The sequence below is a fragment of the Sceloporus occidentalis genome, unplaced genomic scaffold (assembly GCF_023333645.1).
Source record: "Sceloporus occidentalis isolate IW3139 unplaced genomic scaffold, rSceOcc1.0.p SCAF_94, whole genome shotgun sequence".
Taxonomy (NCBI): domain Eukaryota; kingdom Metazoa; phylum Chordata; class Lepidosauria; order Squamata; family Phrynosomatidae; genus Sceloporus; species Sceloporus occidentalis.
The window spans coordinates 1048817-1070002 of NW_028317074.1; the positions used below are offsets into that span (position 1 = coordinate 1048817).

Here is a 21186-nt window from a genome sequence, read left to right on the forward strand (position 1 = left end):
TTTCAGTTTTATATATGTGGGTAGGAAGAACATGAAAAGTACCAAAAGTTAACTCTCGTCCACCAGATATTTGTATTGCCACATAAAGATACCTTTTATGATACAAACTTTTAAGGAGGTCCCAAGCGAGATTAAAAATAAAATATATATAAATAAAATAATATATCATTATATATCTTCATACTATGTGTAATAGCCTCATTGGCTGGTTACAGTACAGTGGTTCCTTCACATATTCAGAGCACAAGAGCACAACTGCTCTACCTCTGAGTTTTCCCATTGCATTGCTTTGCTGGCTCACACAGTGAGGTAATGTAACATTTCCTGCCGGTCTGTTTGAGAGCCATAAGGCTTCCCCCACTTTTGAAGAGTTAGGTAATCACACCCCAAAATGCTGACCCTGCCACCCACCCAAAAACTCATCTGTTTCTCCGACTATTATTGCCAAAATCCACATTTCCTGAGACACTATTGGCAGGCATTTCCCTTTCCACCGTTGGTAATTTTCCGCTACTATTACGGCTCTCTTGGTTCTCTGAAGGAGTAGAAGTTTGGTAAAAATCCATCACCCATGATGGCATTGAAAGGAAGCCCTGTGGATCAACAGCATAAAACTGTTTAGTGCCTCTTACCCTGGAAGAGGCAACAGAAAGACTGTTGACACTGCTGCATTTTTTCATAGCACTACCAGGTGGTGCCAGAGAAGCAGGTGGGGAAAACAGAGATGTCAGTGATAAACTACTAAGGGTCTCTGAGGGTTCGCTTGTTCCTCTCAGGCTTCCTCCTGCCCCTTCTTCATCAGAAGGGTCCATGGAGTCATGGAGAGTACATCCAGGGCTAGTGCTACCACCACTGCTATGGCTGCGCTGATGCCTCCGAACCTTCTGTAGGGCAAAGTTTGGACGGCTGGTTCGTCTCTGTATCATAGAAATTGAAGAAATAGGCAGAGTAGTGCGATGGGAGGCAGCAGCCACCCGCAGATCAGGAAGGTCCAGTGTACACTGGGGAGAGTCACTTAAATTTAAACTGTCCTCTAGAGTGGTCTGTAAGCTGTCCTCTGAAGTTGCACTTCCACTTTCCATAGATGAATTACTTTCTGTGGCCTATAAAAATATTAAAAAAAACTTTAGATTTTGACCCCTGCTGTTATCAACCATACAAAATATATGCAGTACAACCTATGAAACTCTATAAACCTATGATGACCTTACCTGCCTAAGTAACGAACAGTTAACATCTGGGGAACGTAAAGTAGCCCATGATTCTTGGGAGGAGAGTTTGGGAAGGCTCTTATTGAGTGAAGGGTCTTCTGAATCCATCTCTGTGGGAGAGGCTGCTGGATGAAAGAAGTCTGCAGGAACAGGCAACAGGGGACTTGGTGTGCCTGTAGAAAGAGGGGGAGAAACTGGTGGGAAAAGGTTGGAAGACAAGAAGCGGAAAATAATTTGTGGTTACTCTTACTAAAAGAATACATTAAATTGAAAAGTGTATTTAAACTTAGCACACTGATGGTCTGAAAAAAGAACTTGTTCAATCAACCATGATAACAAATTAGGATTTTGCCATATTAGCCCAAAGAAAAATAAATTCTTTAGGCAAATTTGATACCTTTTATTGGGCCAAAAAAAGATGTAAAATTACATAAGCTTTCGGGACCTCAGAGGTCTCTTCTTCAGATGGAAACATCAACTTCAACTAAATCAGTCACTAAAATTCAATTAAAAAAGACATATTTTTAAAAACAGCATTCCCCATAACCTACACTTCACACAACACAGCTCTCAAAGACCAGTGTTCGTCTTACCTTTTGTAGAGGTGCTCATGAAGATATATATAAACACACTGATCAGCCATAACACTTTGTGAACATTTTGTCCTCAAAGTTGATGTGTTAGAAGGGGGAAAAATGGGCAAACATAAGGGCCAAATTGTGATGGCTAGATGACTGGGTCAGAGCACCTCCAAAACTGCAGCTCTTGTGGGGTGTTCTGGGCCTGAAGTGGTCCAAAGAACGAAAAGCAGTGAACCGGTGACAGAGACATGTGTGGCCAAGGCTCATTGATGGACGTGGGGGCGAAGGCTGGCCCATGTGGTTAAATCAGAAGAGGTACAGGAATGGTTTGAGGAGCACAACAACAAGTTCAAGGTGTTGACTTGGCTTCCAAAGTCCCCGGATCTCAATCCAATCGAGCATCTATAGGTTGTGCTGGACAAACAAGTCTGATCCATGGAGGCCCCACCTTGCAACTTGAACGACCTAAAGGATCTGCTGCTAAAGCATGAACGGCTGCAAGCGGGATTGAAAGCCTCTTCCGGCCGCCAGCGTCTAATGAAATTAAAGGGGCTGGCGTGCACGCACAGTGCCGCCCAATGGTCGTGCCTCAGCTCTTCCTCCCATGGCCGTTGGGCAGCGTGGTGCGTGCATGCCAGCGCCTTTAATTTCATTAGGCGCCGGCATCCACCCGCTGCCCCCACCAGACACTAGGAAGTCAGAATCAGTGGTAAGTCGGGGCGGGTGGGGGGGTGTTATGAGGCAGAGTGGCATATAGGGGTATAAGGTATTTTTGGAGGCAGAGTGGCATATAGGGGGTATAATGCATTTCTGGAGGCAGAGTGGCATAACGGGGGTATAAGGCATTTCTGGAGGCAGAGTGGCATATAGGGGGTTAAAAAGCATATCATGGGGCAGAGTGGCATATAGGAGGGTATAAGGCATTTCTGGGGGCAGAGTGGCAAGCCTGGGGGCAGATGTGCATAACTGGGGGGGCAGGTTGGCAAATAAAAGGAAATAAAAACAAACATTTCTCAATCATAGCTTTTATTAAATATTAAAAAATAGTTTACATGAATTAATAAATAAATAAAAGAATAATGTGATCACTGTTTTGTTCCACTGAATAAAATGAAACTTTGTCATCTAAAAATGTTTGCAGTAGCAAATGTTTTGATTCCAAAATCAAAGGGCAGTGTACATGTATATGCGTGTGTGTGTAAGGGGAGTGTGTATGTGTGTGTAAAAGGGCAGTGTACATGTATTTGTATGTCTAAGGGCAGTTTATGTGTAAATGTTTGTCTGTAAGGGCAGTGTACGTGTCTATATTTTTCTTTAAGGGCAGTGTACGTGTATATGTGTGTCTAAGGGCAGTTTATGTGTATATGTTTGTCTGTAAGGGCAGTGTACATGTCTATATTTTTCTTTAAGGGCAGTATACGTGTATATGTGTGTGTGTAAGGGCAGTGTACGTGTATATGTGTGCGCGTAAGGGCAGTGTACGTGTATATGTGTGTGTAAGGGCAGTGTATGTGTATATGTGTGTAAAGGCAGTGTATGTGTATATGTGTATGTAAAGGCAGTGTATGTGTATAGGCAGGTGTGTGGCAGGTGTGTGGCAGGTGTGTGTAAAGGCAGTGTGTAGGGGTCCTGGAAGGCTAACGTTAGCCTTTTTTAATTAAAAAAAATATCTCTGCTGCTGTGGACTGAGAATCATAGGAATTTTAGTTCACAGCTAGCATCTGCAGTTTTACTGTTGCTGCACTTCCCATGACACTCAGCCAGCATCATGGAAGTAGTATGCCTGGCTCAGCCTTATGGGAATTCTATTCAATGTGTAGGTTATTTTGTAATATGCATGACCGTGCTAACAAAAATGAAGCGTGTTTTAAGTGGCGATGCAAGCGCAACATTTTAAAGTGCAATTGCTTGTATTGGTGAGTTCCGCAAGATTTTTTTTAAAAAGTGTCCCTCTTTCACATTTTGAAATGTTGGTAGGTATGTCTTGGTGCCAGATACCACAGCACACCTTCAAAGGTCTGGTGGAGTCCATGCCTTGATAGGTCAGGGTTACTTTGTTGACAAAACGGGAACCTACACAATATTAGGCAGGTGGTCATAAAGTTATGGCTAATCAGTGTATATAAGTTTTCAATACATTGTCATAACTGATAATGTAATTTTTTTAAGCAAAACAAAACCATTTTCTTCCTGCTGATGTCCTTTATTGATGTTGTCATTCGAATTTGCAGTATATGCAGAACCATAATCAAATATGCAAAGGAATGATGTCTAGAGACAATCGGCAGAAAACAAATAAACAAATTCAAGAAAGGTTTTGTGTAAAAAGCAGTTCTGGTGCAAATAAATGCAAAAATGACAAGGTGGGACAAGTAAGGCAATATTATTTGTTATGCCTTTTTGAGTACTGTATATTAAAGGCAACATATAAAGTTTAGGTTTCCAATCAATTTGTCTATAATTGACATCCCCAACAAAACCCCCTTGCTGAATGTTAACACATGTGGTTTTGTAAATACTGATATATGAAACAATGTAGCTTCATCCACTCCTGTACCTGTACTCACAAATGACTAATTACTACAATATTGTGATAATCAAGGGGCCACAGTGCTCTAATTTCCTTAACCTTTATCCCACCAAGTAGTGTTATTAACTGATTTTTCACATCCGTTCCCAATATATTTTTAAACAAGTGTCTGTAAAAGCAACTAACTGCTGTAGCAGAATCAAGGTACAAATTCTGCTACCCTAAACAGGTATGATTAATTATGATGAAATTACAGAACAATTTGTAGATCAAATTAAGGATGTTTATATAGGATTAATTCCATAATCTGTCACACATGAAATACTGTTTCTTTTCTCCAGATTATCAAATAGTCTAAATGTGACATACGGAAAACCCTTTAGGTGTACATTTTGTCCAAATAATATAATCCAGCCCTGTGTGCGGTCACATTAGTCTTTATTAGGACTGATGAAGAAAGGCAGCAAGAAACTGAAAAGTCACTTTGTCACCTGTATTGAGTAAATAAAACTGACACATGCCATAACCTTGTGCGGAGACCCTGTTATAGTGACTGGCCATTTCATTTTCCCGTGTAAGTCTATGTCCATCTACACAGTGGTTCTGTAGCTCACACGTTAAAATGTCACTGCCTACAAGAAAATATTCTGGGAATAAATGATCTTGTTCTGTGTTAAAATAACCAGGCTGCTTATTACATCCAGGAAAAAAAAGCTGCGTTGTCTTCTGTTTTCTGCACAAAACATCAAAGCATTAGCTTTGTATAGAAACAGGGTCACTGCTACTACAAACAGAACCTGTTGGTTATTCAGCTGGACTTGAATAATGCGGTCCCCTTACATTTCTCACCTGGGTTATTGTCTTCTTTCAGCCAGCTATCCCAGGACTCGGCTGGGGTTAATGACAGCTTCTCCAGCTCACATATATAGTGTTCAGCTGTAGGTAAGTCAGGGATGCTTGCTAAGGGAAAAAGGTTTTCTCCAAATACTCCAATTCCCATAGAGTCTGGACTGTCTTGATCATCCTAATAATGAAAACATAAAAACTTGTTCTGTTTGAATGCAAAAAAAAATCAACATTAGTTCATAGCAGCAAATTGTTTTACAGCAGAAAGCAGGAGATACTAATGAAATAATTATCTCACGTAAAGTAAAATTTCATTGAGTCAAATTTGTACAGAGGAAGTTATTTCTGTGTGAATCCCCAACTGAATGTTTGGTACCATGCTTAACACATTCCAAATTAAAAATGCATACAATGATTATGCTAGCTACATCTCAAATAATGATTTTATATTTCCTTCTTTTAATAACAACTGAAGCATTGCATCTCTGTTGGAGGGGGAAAAAAACACATAAAAATGTCAAAGTAGCTATAGTTTCTACTATTTGCTTCAGTCAAGGTAATACCTGCATGGACCATTATTTGTCAACACTTTCCAGCCACCGCTACCTCTAACTAGAAATGATGAAAGGACAACCATAGTGAGTTTCTTCTGCGAGAAAGGCTAAGCTGGAAAAGTTCCCAATGTTAGAGGACATTTTTCATTTTATCTTAAATCAGTGCTAACATTGTTAACAATGTTCTTTGAAGCCTAATATATACTGCTGTAAAAACCCTCATGACAAAGTTGTAGAACAGCATGATTATGTGGTTATATCTTTCAGTTGTAGTTTGCTTTGGTTTTAATAATTCATTTTGTCCTCAATACAGTAATACATTACATATAACAATGAAAGAGGTATTTTTATGTCAGACACATAAACCACCATCTCTTGGCTTTAAAATAACATAATCTGTAGCAGACAAAACACTTGAAATACCAAATGTCAGCTTGAAATATTTTGCCAATAATCATTTTCTATCGTACTGGACCATAAGGGTGTTTTGGAATACATGTTAAATATAGGCTTTAGGTAACACTTATCATTGTATGACAAAAAGTTTTGGTTCACCCTTTTTTCTGGAGCACAGGATACATGTTGGTACATGTTTTACCAAAAAAAGATGAGCATCCCTCAAAATACTGACAGGATGTTCTGTGTTCCCAGACGTTCTGCTCTGATCATTTCTGTACCCCATAATTATCGTTAATGCAAAAATCACCATTATATTTATTTTTATAAGAAGAGTGCATTTTTCTGTAAAAAGGGCTCTGATATTTTTAGCAGGAGAAGCTCAACTGAATTTTTTGTAGAAGAACATAGAAACAAAAGGGACAAAACAAAATGTGAAAGGATTCATAGAAAACCTCAGCAAGACCCTCATCTATAGTTATGATGAACCTGTAGAGTGACCTTTGCAGTCAAGGGTGCAATTATTTTACATTTACATTCAGTTGCGAGTCAAGAACAGCATGAACTGTCTCTAGAATGAAAATTGCAGTTCAGCCCCCTGTGATGGTGAGCCTGGAAGGGGGTGTTTTAATAAGAGTCTCCATTTTTACTTAACTTTATTTCATGATTTCACTTATATCTCCCTACTTGATGTTTGCACTTGGATTCTTATCTTTTCTGATGAGACAGGGCATCCCGTGGCTCAAACTTCAAAGTGTAATCACATAGCACGCCACATTTGCAGGGTATGCCTCTTGTGACAAGGACAGGATCCTTTGAATTGAAGCTCACACCCGATCCATATTTACATGACTTCAGAGTAATCTATTCTGTCCAGTAGTGGGTGAGCTAAAATTATCAAATAGGCTTAACTTGGCTACTTAAAAGATATATTTTTGGCTACTTTCTTCACAATGATCATAAATCTTTTTCATCTATACAGTGCCGTGAAAAAGAATTTGCCCCTTTCCCAAGTTTTGCATAATTGTCACACTTAAGTGTTTCAACTCATCCAACTAATATTTATTATTTAATATTAGACTATGATAACTCAAGAAAACACATTATTACGTTTTCATTTCATGTACAGAAGGAAAAAAGCTATCCAGCCCTTCTATGTTAAAAAGTAATTGCAGCCTTATTTATCAACCAATTAACCAAATGCAATTGATAATTGGGTTGAATTTCACTAGACACACCCAGGCATGATTACTGCCAGTCCTGTTGTATCTAAACATCAATTAAATACAATAAGAACATCATGCCAACAGGCAAACACGGTAAGGGGCTGTTTCAGTCATCCCTACTTGCTATAATTGCACCATTTTCTGTTTACTCACGTTGTCTTCGTCTTATAAATAAAATTAGTTGGATGATCTGAACCAGCTAAATGTGACAGATAAACAAAAACTGAAGAAATCGGAAATGAGGAAAATACTTTTGGGCAAGTTATTTCCAAGACACAAAATTGCAGATTGTATAGCTTTCGTAAGTAAGAGACTTGTATAAGAACTTAAAAATTAACAAGTTTTTCTAACAAAAAAATCAATTCAAGTTTAAGTTGAACTTTCAAAGAAGGACAACATGTCCATCAGCTCACCACCTCATTACTATAGGCATCGCTGCAGGGGGGCAAGGGGATAAGGGGGACAATTGCCCCTAAATTATTTCCTGTCTCCCCACTGAATTTGGAACCCACCCAGCTGCAGGACCAATTTGCACGTTGCCATCTAACCATATGGGCACACTGGCAGTTGCCCAAGGACCCCATGTTCTAGGGGCCCTGTGGTGAATCCCATTGCTGCCAACAATGTGATTCACCACAAAGCCCCTAAAACAGTAGTGTATCTATAGGGGAGGGGGCAAGCGGAGAGGCCAATTCCCCTGGGCCGGTCTTCATGGCCGTGCCGAGGCAGGTGTGAGATTGTGATCTCCCCAACCAGCTCTGCTCAGTGGGGGCCCGATGAGCAGGGCTGGTTGGGGAGATCACAATTTCCATCTAACCGGCCCAACATCAGGGAGAGGCGAGGTCTGTCACTTCAGACCTCGGCTTCTGTGGTCCCTTATCACTATGCAATTTATGCCGAGCGCAGGGATATGACGATGGAAGACGAGAAAGGTAAGAGATGGGGAGAGGCAGTGTATGTGTGTATACTGTATGTGTGTGTTTGTAAGCTGGTGTGTTTAAGGGCAGTGTATGTGTGTGTATGGGCAGGTGTTTGTGCTTGTAAGCTGGTGTGTGTACATGTATATGTGTGTTTATGGGCAGGTGTTTGTAAAGGCAGCATGTATGGGAAGTTGTGTGTAAGGGCAGTGTATGTGCAGGTGTGTGTAAAGGGTGTGTGTGGGCAGTCGTGTAATGGCAGTGTATGTGCAGATGTGTGTAAAGGCATTGTGTGTGGGCACTTGTGTGTAAGGGCAGTGTATGTGTTTATGCGTGTTTATGGGCAGGTATTTATAAAGACGATGTGTAAGGGCAGTCGTGTAAGGACAGTGTATGTGTGTATATGTGTGTTTATGGGCAGGTGTGAGTAAGGCCAGTGTAAATAAAATAACCTCTGTAAAAAAGCAGGAGTGCACAATTTTTCATTCTTGCCTCGGGCACAAAAGGAGCTAGCTAGGGCTCTGCTCACAACAAGCAGGCAGCACAAGAGCCTGTCACTCTGTCTCTGCACTTATTTGTAAACTAACTATTATGTTAATCCAATAAAAAAGGTATCATTGCATACTGCAATATTCTGGTATTTTGGCATCTTATAAATATATATATATATATATATATATATCTATTTAGTTTTTTCAGTGGCATGATTTAGTGGTGGAACTTATTAGTCCACCCCAGTTTTGACTGTGGTATCTTATGTGCCCCCCCATATATTGTTCCTAGAGTTGCCACTGCGCATTGCTCATTTACAGTTTAAGATGATTTGAACATAAAATGTAAAAGTAGCCAAGGTAGATGTACAGACAAACATTGATATACATAGTCATAGATGAGAAATGTTTAAGTAGCAGGGACAGATTTTCCACAAGGTCCACTAATCACAGCCCATTTTAGGAGTGCCATGGGAAACTCATGCCCCACCTGTTTACTATAAGTAACTTAATTTGTTTTTGCCAGTGCATGGACTTTCTCCACGGACAACCATCTCACAAAACAGTGTGGCCTTAAAAGCAAGTGGAACCTTTTTTTATCTTGGTCAAATTAATCCTCTGAAATTCCAAACAGTTACCTTGAAAAAATTAATTTTTAAGGGAACCGAGGTGAACTACAATTGAACAAATCAACTAAATTAAAGATACAGAATATGAAAGCATTCCTGACGTAATTACTGATTAAATAAAATATGTCACACTTAAAAGTCATGGTTTGATGGTAATGACTTTTATACACAAATTGAATTGTCATTCAACATCTCTAAGAACAGAGTGTCTGGAGAAAGAATTTATGTGATTTGGCTAACTGCATCACATTTTAGGCAAAACAAAAACCATCAATAATGAATTTCCTTACTACTGACAGAACGTAGGTAAATGGTGATCAGGTAAACTGATCACACAGTGGAATAACTAATTCCAGTTCACTTAGGGGAGATGAATTCAGGAGAAAGAAAATTGGACAGTGCGATGGAGATGGAGATTACCAGATCTAGACCAAATGCTGGGACTTGATCATGGTTTTATTGGTGCTAATTGAGACATGGTACCTCTATGTCTAATTGAGACATGGTACCTCAATTGTGTTGACTCTGGTATAGTCACCCATACTCCCTTACATGGAATCTTAAACCAAAACTCACATAAGCACACTAAGGGCACGTTACAGAGAGGTGCGCTCAAACATATGCATATAAAGCCTTTCATACAACAAATACTCAGACTGTCATAGACACAGATGCTCTGACATACAAACAATTCCACAGAATCTCACATACAGTCTCTAATGCACATACGTGTAGACAGAAAGTTGAATGTACAATAAACATACTGTTATACCGTATATATGTCATAAGTAAAATCTCAGGTTAGAATGTTATGTTTGACACATAAGCAACTAGAAAGTCATATCAAAATGCGCATTCCAGTGGGTTTCGCATACAATATTCGTACAATAAAATATAAAAAAATTAAACGCTGCAAAAATGAAAAGAGAAAATGAGAAATGTGCTCAGGGCATGCTTCCCCCTCTCGGTGTCTGTTCATTCGCCAGCTCAGGTGTTGCTTTCAATTAGACGCCTAACACAATGCATTTGTTGCATATGTGATTTTTTTCTGCTATAACATCCAACATCCAATTTGGCATTTCCATGAAGCATTAAAATGAACGAATACAATGGGCTGTTGTTATCTAGATGATTTTGATAAGCCTACTCGAAATAATCTATGGGGATCAGGGCAATAATTAAAATCTCCTCTGCTTTGAATTTCATTTACATACAAAATACGCTTTTTACCTTCATCTCCTTTAACTGACTTGTGACCCCTTGATCTTCTGAACTGAGATCATCTGTCAGTACTGAAGAGGACTTCTCAGAGGTTAAAGAAAAGGCCTCCATTTCTGCCAGCTGGACCTAAGCAAAACCATTATTAGTGATATGGATCTGTGAGTTAACGCGTTCAGACTTTTTTTGGTGTCCTGCTTAGCATACAATCTCTTATTAAAGAATTAAGCTCAAAGAAGCTTTAGTTAAATCACCCCTGACCGTTATGTCTGTAGGAGAACAGGTATTTTATGCTAATCCAATATGCAAATCCTGCAGTGCATAAAGTCAATACAACTCATAAGCAATGTATTAAGACTAGCACTGTTGTTTTTAGTTAAAACCATTGAGGTACCTGCAATCTCCAGGAGTGCGCAGTGGCTTAAAATGTTTAGTAAGAGTTGTGTTAATCAATACGTATTGCGGGAACGTTAATTGCCAATTATACCAACAGTTTCCACATTGCTGTGGTGTTTTTGCAATGGACATCATTTATCAAACAGTGGAATTGCATTACTAGACAGAGCTAAATTTGGCTAATTAGAATTTCTACACCAGATTGCAAAATCTCTTCTATCGGGAGAAAGCTGCCCATTATAGGGACTGCCTCGGCTATAAAGTGTTCCGCTCTTCTTGTTAAATGCTCATACAGGTGAAACATAACAATGGCAGATTTTTACAGAAATCTTTATTGTGCCATTTCACTACTCAGTCTCATTGGTTTACATTACATGTGGATTCAAATTAAATAACGCTGAATTTTACAGAAAAAGATTTGGTTGAAAGGGCTATTGTTCTCAGACAGGATTGATCTATACTGCCATAGAATTTCCATTACTATTTCATAACATTTGTTTCCTCTTTTCTGCTCAATAGTTTAATAATTGGATTCTTAAAGCCTTGAAACAGCTGGAAAAATATACATAATTTTCCCACGCAATAGGCAAATTTGGACATATTATTTATATTTGTTTTTGGACGTGGCATTAACGATTCACTTAACTTTTCTCTTTAAAAGTTCTTATATAGAATAACATTATTATACTTTTTGGTTATAGGTCATCATGGTGTCTGTGATCACCTCTCCATATTCTTGAGCTGAGAGATGATTGTTTTTACAAAACAGATTTAGCAAATCCTAAATCAGGGGTAAGTAACATCATATTTTCCTTGGAAGTTATCAAGAACTAGCTCCCTGTAAGCTTCCGTTGTTAAACAGAGCGTTCTACAAAATAAGCAAAGCCTTTTACTTAAATACCAATGGCTCTTCAAACTGAAGAACCCCCTTTGGAAGTGTATTATCCAAATTATTGTTTATATGTATTTTAATTGCAATTATGGAAGTAACCACACTAGCATGTCCATTTTGGTGGAGCCCCCTTCAGCTCCTTTTAGATATTATTAATGAACAATTATCCTATTATGGACTGTAGTTAGATTGTAAGCTCTGCAGGGCAGTGTCTGAAAAACCATTGCTGTATAGTACATTAATTATATTAAAAATAACATCTAAGTATGCTTAGGAAGGGCCTGCAGGAATGTGGAGGCACGCTCCTGTGAAAGCTTGGGAATGCTATCTATGTAGATTTTGGGATAGTAAAGGGTTTTAGCATTAGAATAACCTACCATTGCAGAAATCATATACCCTAAGCCTTATATTTGACACTGTTTGCTTTATTTGTATTTTTGAGAAATGTGTAACCTGTGGAAATTGGAGATGAACAAAGCACACATGACCCTTTCAACCGGGTGTGATTGTGTGACATATATCCACAGCTGATGAAACATACTTCATGATGTAGAGGCATGATTTAATAAGACTGAGCGATGTCATTAGGTCTAGATCACATATAAACTGTGATGCATCCTCACAAAAACTAGACTTAAAAGGGTTGCACTGTCAAGCCATGCAGTGAATGATGTGACTTACATAATAGTAGAGTGACACATGCTATATTATCCAGCTGTAGTCACCTATGCTTTTATGGACATAATTAGTAGAGTAATATAATGGATTAGCATGATCTACTTATTTCCATATAACCCTCACTAATGTCATTCTATCCACAAACACAATGAAAGGCAAACAACAAATGGATTTTACCTCCTGTTTGTCATGATTGCATTTTTCACAGACTGCAGGGGATGAGTAATGGTGGAAGACAGAACCAGATAAATTATCAATGATCATCAATTCCCCTTCAAATGAGTCCTTTATTATCAAGGAAACGCTGTCCAGCCACAAATTCTCCTAAAGTAAATGTCAGATTTGGAAAAGAAAAACACAAAATATGAATATTATGAATGTATGGTTTATAACATGGACTCAGAAAGCCTTAGCCTTGAACAGGTAGGAATGCGAGTATACAGATAATAACGCGTGGGGTGTTTTATTCTGTGACTTTTCTGCCTGTGAAATGAAAGCAATAATTTTTTGAAATATACAAATTTAAGATATAAAATATTATAAAGAAAATGTTTCCTCTCTACATATGATATAACATGCAGTATATTACCTGGGCAGGAGAAAAACACCTTAAGCTGCGATGGCCATCAGTGGCTGGTCTGCCTCCACGTCCCCCACTATCCAAACCAGACACTGGAGACGTTTGAGTACAAAGACCATGAGCCAGTTCCAACTCAATTTCTGCATCAAGCTCTGCATCCTCCTGTGCTTCTTTATTGCTGTCATCCAGGTGTTTCATTAATACGGCTACGACCACGTTAATTAGCACAAACTGGGCCGTGAGCACAAAGCTCACAAAGTACAGAGGAGAAATAAACTGAAGGTTGCTTAAACAACTACGGTCATCATTGGTGCAATCGCGTAAGGTATCCTGGCAGAAGATAAGAAATCAAATGTGAAAATATTGAATCTCCATATCGCACATAAACACAACAGCTTAAGGGGATCTTTAGTTATTATGTAGCCAATTACTCAGTCTAATGGATTGACAACACATTGAATTATCCTTTTAAGTCTGTGATTGGTGTGTTGCTTATTGTATGACAAGATGTTATGGCCTGGCTACCACTAATTCTCCACGGTAATTAGATTCTAACAGCACCAGAAGACGATTCATTAGTTCAATGATGGTCAATGATAATCAAGTCCATGTTTACTGGATGTATAAAGTCTACTCAACTACAGGCACAACTACCAATGTAAACTAGTCTCTTACAACAACCAAAGACTATTTTAAGACTTTAATGCTTCACAAAATGAATTTCTTACCTTCATTATTCCATTCCAGTTGTCCCCAGTAGAAACTTGAAAAAGAGTCAAGAAAGCCATGCCAAAGTTCTCAAAAGTAGCATGACGGCTCATTCCCTCACAAGGATGATCATCATTGCAAACTATGACAAACATGTTGTAAGAAAAATATGTTGGTCATTAGGGACACAAACACAATAACCTGCATGCCTGAGGTCTAAATTAGAACATAATGTCCAATTTGCAACCACCAGGAGATCTGCAGTCTATAGTCCTATCTTGAAATAAAAGAAATTGATACAGCGGTATTACCCCAAAAGAAAACAGAGCCTTTGGTTGATGTTAAAATTATGTATTGGGTCAATGTAGACAAAAAACAAAGCTACATAAACCCTTCGACCTAAAAATGTATCTAACTTAAAAGGTAGCAATTTCAAATAAAGACTCCATCTTGAATTGGTTTCATTGCGTTTTTTGTGCACATTATGTGAAAATATTGCATTACAGTATGTTCCAACACAACAAATCCTCTAGATAAACCTAGTTAATTTTATTGAGTACATGCTCATATCTCACCTAGTTTACCAAAAAGTTCCACTCCCAGAGCAGCATAAATGAAGAAGAGAAGCATGAAGAGCAGTCCCAAGTTTCCTACCTAAAATAAAACCAATCAAGTTGAAACAGTACAAAGAGTTTGACGTTACAGCATGTTTACACTTTAAAAAGCAACTATCTTGGTAAAAGTACATTATTGGTTTCACTTAGTACAGTTTTCTCTGATGTGTTGTAGTGATGTATGGAAACCTTGAACGCTTGACCATCTAGTAAACCCATTCTTTTTGGCTGTAAAAACATCAAATCTAAATCAGTTCTTGTGAATGTATTAAGATTCAGGATAGCTTTACACCTATCCCATGGATGTTTAAATTCCCTTACAGTATTAACCTCTTTCACTTGTGCTCGGAAGGTTCCACTTATCAACCACCCTTCCATTATTTCATTATTATTATTATTATTATCTCATTACTAGCATTTCTTCTTTATTCATATTGAATCATTTTATATATTTAAATGCAACCTCAATCTCTCTTAATTTATCCAAAATATATCCCATTCTAATGAATACCTTTAGAGTTTATTGGTCTGGATCATTGGATTGACTGAAAGACATCACATTGGTGGATTATTTGCTATCCATTGAAGTAAAGCCAGATTAAGAATCCAATGTCCTAAAAAGGGTACCAAATTAAGATGTAATGGGTTACCCCTTATTTTACAAGCTAAGCAATAGGCCAAGTTGTCTATTGGCTAATGAACATTTGCATAATATATATCTTAAAACCTGTGACAACACAATTTTCTAAAGTGTTTTCTTTTCCTAATAATAACTAAGATTACAGATTATATGAATCAACTGATATGTTTATTCAATAGTAGCAAGGTCACTCGAAATCACAATTTACATTATTGGAGTCCTGGCAATATACATTGGACTGAATCACTTTGGTTAATAGTCATTAAGTTCATCAACATAGTCAGTCTCGGGTAAATATTTGTTGGCTTGTATCAGTGAGTGGTGTAATGGTCCTAATTTAAAATTGGGTGTGTTTTGTAAACCTGGATTGGTAGAAATAACAGTTTATACAGTTGTTTAACATGATTTAGAGAACATCTCTTTGCCGTAATCTGTGAAAAACCCTTTTAAAATCATGTTAACATTCCCACCTACACATGAATGTTAGGGAACTTGCACAAACCATTTAATCCTGTTCTGTATTTATTCATCTTTGAATAGATCACAGTTGTATATGTGCACTATTTATTCATAACCAGATAAATAACAAACAACACACATAACATTCAACAAGTCAATAACTATGAAAAGCAACATATATTACCCTCTGCATTTTTCTATGGAGATAAGTACGGCTTCAAAAAGATTAATGTGCCTGCGCAGTGTAAAGGAAGACATCAGGAAGGAGGCTGATAAACCATCAACTGATGTAGACCTAATGCTGTTGGGAATACAGACAGCAGACGTGCAGCTACTCTGCCGATTAGTGACTTTAAAAGAAGAACTATTAAATGGGACAGACGGAGAAAGCACAGCGATGGTTCTGTAAATTAGTGGAACACCAGAGTGGATTCATAGCCCCAGGAGAACCGTCTGAAGCATGAGTACCAATATGAAGTGAAAATCATCAAGTCTCATGTAAGAGCAGTGGATCTGATTTGAAATCAATAGTGATGTTGTCTTTTTTGTGCCATGCTTAATGATCACCTGCCCAAGATTTGAAGGAATTAAACTTGCTTGGGGCCAGCTCATTCATCAGGAAACAGACACAAATCTCATTATGCCTCCTGTCATTCCACCCCTTCAAAATGAAATGCATCTGGGGGTTTCCATTCTCAATTATGCTAGTTTGGGGAGGTCTGCTCTCCTAAGGGAGCCAAAGATAGAGGGGTGGAAGCAATCAGTAGAAGATATAGAGAGAAATTGATCAAAGCGGTGGAGGCATACCAGGGAAGCAACAATAGAGTTAAATAAAGCTTGTAATAAAGAAGATAAAAAAAGATAAATACAAAATAATTTAAAAAATCCCACAACATTAAGAAAAATCTCATAAATACTAGTGATAAACTGTATGTTCTTTGGAAAGAAATGCAATTAGGAAGTTGTTGCATATTATAACGAGATTGAATGTTTTTCTTTTGTTAAATGTGGAAACCTACTATATCAGACTGTAAGTCTAAATACTGTATTATGATCTGCGAGAGAGTATTGAGCAGAGGCGTATCTACTGAAAATAGCGCCTATGGCAAGCACTGAAATTGCGCCCCTGTCTAAATATCTAAAACCCATTTACTAGCCCCTGCTGCCTATATATATATATATATATATATATATATATATATATATATATTAGTCCCTGCTGCCGATAGCGGGTATAGATCAACACACAAACCCAGATCAATTGAAATTTACTTGTGATCTCAGCACTGAAGGTATATATCAAATAAACAGAATCAGACATACAAGTCCTGTATTTGCAGGTATTCAATAATAATATATGAAACGTAGCATCGCAGGTATAGATCAACTGAATAAGACATATTAACCCTGTATTTGCAGGTACACATAAATAATTTATGGAAACATAGCATAGCAGATATGGATCTACAGAATAACACAAAAACCCAGCTTTGCAGGTAAAGATCAATTGGAATTCACATAAAAACACGGCATTAAAGGTATATTTAAAACCCCCTAAATTACAGGCATAGATCACAGGTTGCACACCCCAAAGCCAGCCCTGGCGTCCACACTGCGCACATAGAACCTGACCAGCGCCAAGATTACACACATAAAATTTGCAATCTTTGTCCCCAAATAGCCCAGCACAAGTCAACTTTGTCCCCAAACAGTCCGGCCAGTGCCATCTTTGTCCCATATACACCCTGCTTGTGCCATCTTGGTCCCCAAGGCTCAAACCTCCTGCTAGTGCCATCTTTGCCCTTCCACAATTATACATCTATGATACACAAACACTTTTACAGTCACTCACTAATTCACACTTTAATTCAGACAACTCATCCACACATTAACTCATGCTCTCCCTCATTCACTCAATGCATCCACACATTAATGCACATTCTTTACTTATATCTACCCCCTCTCCCTTATCACTTTTTAACCCCCTCCCTCCATCCCTCATCACTTTTTAACTCCCTCCCTCCCTCCCTCATCACTTTTTAACCCCCTCCCTCATCACTTTTTAACCCCCTCCCTCCCTCATCACTTTTTAACCCCCTCCCTCATCACTTTTTAACTCCCTCCCTCCCTTATCACTTTTTAACCCCTCTCTCCCCCCCTTCTCTCTCACCTTGAAGTCCAGCGACGGGAGGACGATGCTTTTTTCTTCCTGCACCGCTCGCTGGTGCCCGCTGCTTCACTGCTGAGCGCCGTAATATGACGTCATATTTCGACACCCAGCAGTGAAGCAGCGGGCACCAGCGAGCGGCTTTTAAACGCTGTCTTCTTTTTTTTTGATGCGGGGGAGAACGAGGGGCGCCCCTCTCTCTCCTCCGCATCAGTGTTTAAAAGCCGCTCGCTGGTGCCGGTATTTCATGCAGAGCACCGCAATATGCCGGCATATTGCGGCGCTCTGCATGAAATGCCGGCACCGGGACGGGGGTAGAGGGCTCGTGGAGGAGAATGAGGGGCGCCGAGCGGTTGCTAGGCGCCCCTCTCTCTACTCCGCATAAAAAAAAATAAAAAAATAAAATGCCGGTGAGCGGCATTTAAAAGCCGCTCACCGGCGCCCCCTTTGAGATGACGCCCATGGCACGTGCCATGGCTGCCATACCCTATATACGCCTCTGGTATTGAGTAACAATAGAGGAAAAGTTATCAGGTTATTGTGATAGGGAGAAAAAATAATTGGGACAAATAATGTACATATAAAAAATGTATTTTAAAAATTACTTGACAGCTTTGTCAGAAGGACATTGAGGGAGGGACAGGTCAATTGGGCAAGGGGGGCTAAACGGGAGAAATTGAAGCCAGTAAAGGCATATGACTTCCTTTCTCCTTTTAGTTCCTGTATGCAGAGCTCAACGTTTGAGAAATACACAAAGTGACAAAAAAAAAGAGATGATAATGAGATGACCCAGGCGGACAGGTCACTTTTTTCATTACCTGTGGGAGAGCTTGCACTACCGTGTCCAATAATGCCCTCATTCCTGTTGCCATTTTTAGCAGCTTCAGCACTGTAAAGCAACAACGATAATATGATCACACATGACTTTAGCTTCAACCATGAAATACAAGTATGGAACATCAGTATTTTTTGTACCAGTGGACATGTCTGTCACCTACAATGCTTTTATAAATGATTTTATAATTATTAAATAATTTTACAGTATTGCAGCTGTTTTGCAGTTTTAAGATGAAAAATATGTTTTAATAATAAATATATAATCTCTGCACCTGTTATAAAAATAAGTTCCAAGTACAAAAGTGCATTCTATTAAGGGTAGGTGACTATTATGTCCTACACTTGTAATGTAGAGATTGTAATGTAATGTAGATGTAAAAGCAAATCTTTAGAAAAGTTTTTTATTTGCTGTTTGTCTCAAAAGATGTAAAGAGACCCCCTCCCAAACCAATATTTTTATAAAAAATAATTTCAGGGAGGTGGCTTCAACAGCCACTCCCCCACAGTGCATATCCTATTAGTCTCTCTTGTGCTAACTAACCAATCAGTTTTCTCGGTAGGTGGGCTTTAAAGCCAGGTCAACTGGGCAACCTTATTTTGAGAGCAAGCACAAGAGAGAGTTCAATGGTTATAATTGAACTCTCTTGCACGCTCGCTCTATTTCTGGGACATCTGTTGCAGTTTGCGGGCGTCAAGGAGCCCCTATTACAATGCCGAAGACAACCGGAACTTCTAGGAGAGTAGGGATGTCTGTCTTGTAAACAAGTTTGGAACCACCCCACTCGTCACTTAACTCTACCCAGTCTGTTTGATCATTGACAGAGATCTTGCCAAAAAGGCTTTTTACTACGTGTAGGAGGTTGCCACCACACACAACCATTAATAACATCTGTCATTGCTCTGGTAGAGGTGGACTTTGCCTGGTAGCCCAATGCATTTAACCCTTTTTCTGCTAGCCAAAAAATGTGTTTGTTTTGCGCATGCTCTACAGAACCCTAACTCACAAAAAGCAATGTCTGATTTTGTATAGCAACATAATGAGCTTATTATTGATTTATATAGCACCATCATATTCCATGGCACTGTACAATGGGTAAACAGGACATAACAAGTTGCGTATAACATAACAATTTAGACTTACAGAAATAATATACTGTATATTACATTTATGCAGTATATTTTTTTTTGTTCAAACTGCTCATTTACTAATGTACATGGTAATGCTGCTATACAAGCTATAAATCTCTTCTGTATTGTCATTACTTCTTTGAGATACAAATCTATAAAAAGATTGCTGTTTTCATGAAAATGGTAAAGCAGAACATGGACCTATGTAAATATTGGTATACATTTCCAGTTTACAATTCTCACTGCATTGCAGGTAGACAGTTCTTTAACCTGATAAATAATGGAAAACTGTACACAATAAACATTAATCAGCTGACACAATATCATTACCCCTGGTGATGCGCAGCACCCTCATTATGCGAATAATGGTGGGATTGATTGGCAAAGCAGCATTAATCTCAATCTCTTCCAGAGTGATACCCATTACGGACAGGAGCACAATGGCCAGATCCAGCTGGTTCCACCTTAAGACAACACATGACACAAAACACAGTCAATCATAGAAGGGTGCAGGACGAATAATTAGAACACCATCCATTGCTAGGTTCGCTGGTTAAATGCATTTTACTAAGACTGACTTTACTGCTTGTTGGAAGGCTAATAATAATAATTAACAATAAATAAAAAAATAATGATTGGTTCAAACATACTGTCCATTTCTAATGAAATGTAACTATGAATCTAATTATTGTGCATTATATAACTACATTACCTTCATGTATCTAAGAAAGTACCCTGTATATCATGTCTGTTAACTGATGAGAAATGCATCTGATATGAGTGTCATGCACCTTCTTTAGTATGCAATTTTATCATTTAATATGGTAAATGATATGCGACTGGGCACAGCCCTCCATAGTGTTAATGGGCCAGTTGGGGAGACCTCCCTCTTAACCAGTCCATTGAGTAACAGTATTGGAGGGATATGCAGCAGAGGGCCTACCACCCCCCTGGACCTGCCATTTTAGGCCTCGTTGGCCTAGGTCAGAATACGGAGTTCACCTTGAGAATAGCACTTTGTGTACCTAAACAGTTCAGTCTATGCTGGAAATAAACATAACTGTGTATACTACAATGGAGGAGTATGTGGATTCTCTGGGGCATACTAGTAAGTGTCATTACAACTGCCATTTTAGCACCACCACGCCCTGTGGATATAATTATTATTTGAAGAAAGGACTTGATCATGCTAATATAAGTTATATCTACTCACAACCGTGCTACTTGACATAGTAGTTTATTTTGAATTATGCATGTGTGGCTAGTACCATTACAAATGCTCAGCAATTTCAAATCTCACAGACTTCAAAAGTTGTGAGCTCAGCCAATCACAGATGGTCCATACCATGTCATTATTGATTAAACAGACCCAAACATAAATATCAAAACTGATTATTAAATCAACATTTTTTCTAAATTATTGAGAAGTGGAACACCAGATAATCGATGATGCGTCAAAGATATACAATGCAAATTAGAAGAAAACAA

General features: G+C 38.6%; 1 protein-coding gene across 1 annotated transcript in view; it reads right to left on the reverse strand.

Moving 5' to 3' along the window:
• Positions 1-419: 419 nt before the first annotated feature.
• Positions 420-21186, reverse strand: part of LOC149284365 (voltage-dependent T-type calcium channel subunit alpha-1I-like) — a 222516-nt gene continuing 201749 nt past the window's right edge. Inside the window, exons 27-37 of the mRNA XM_089496792.1 lie at positions 20029-20162; positions 18552-18622; positions 14429-14507; positions 13874-13995; positions 13155-13475; positions 12743-12889; positions 10612-10728; positions 5172-5346; positions 1642-1656; positions 1212-1405; positions 420-1103 (exon numbers count right to left, since the gene is read on the reverse strand). Coding sequence (XP_089352918.1) covers positions 420-1103; positions 1212-1405; positions 1642-1656; positions 5172-5346; positions 10612-10728; positions 12743-12889; positions 13155-13475; positions 13874-13995; positions 14429-14507; positions 18552-18622; positions 20029-20162 — 2059 coding nt within the window. The remainder of the gene's footprint in view (positions 1104-1211; positions 1406-1641; positions 1657-5171; positions 5347-10611; positions 10729-12742; positions 12890-13154; positions 13476-13873; positions 13996-14428; positions 14508-18551; positions 18623-20028; positions 20163-21186) is intronic.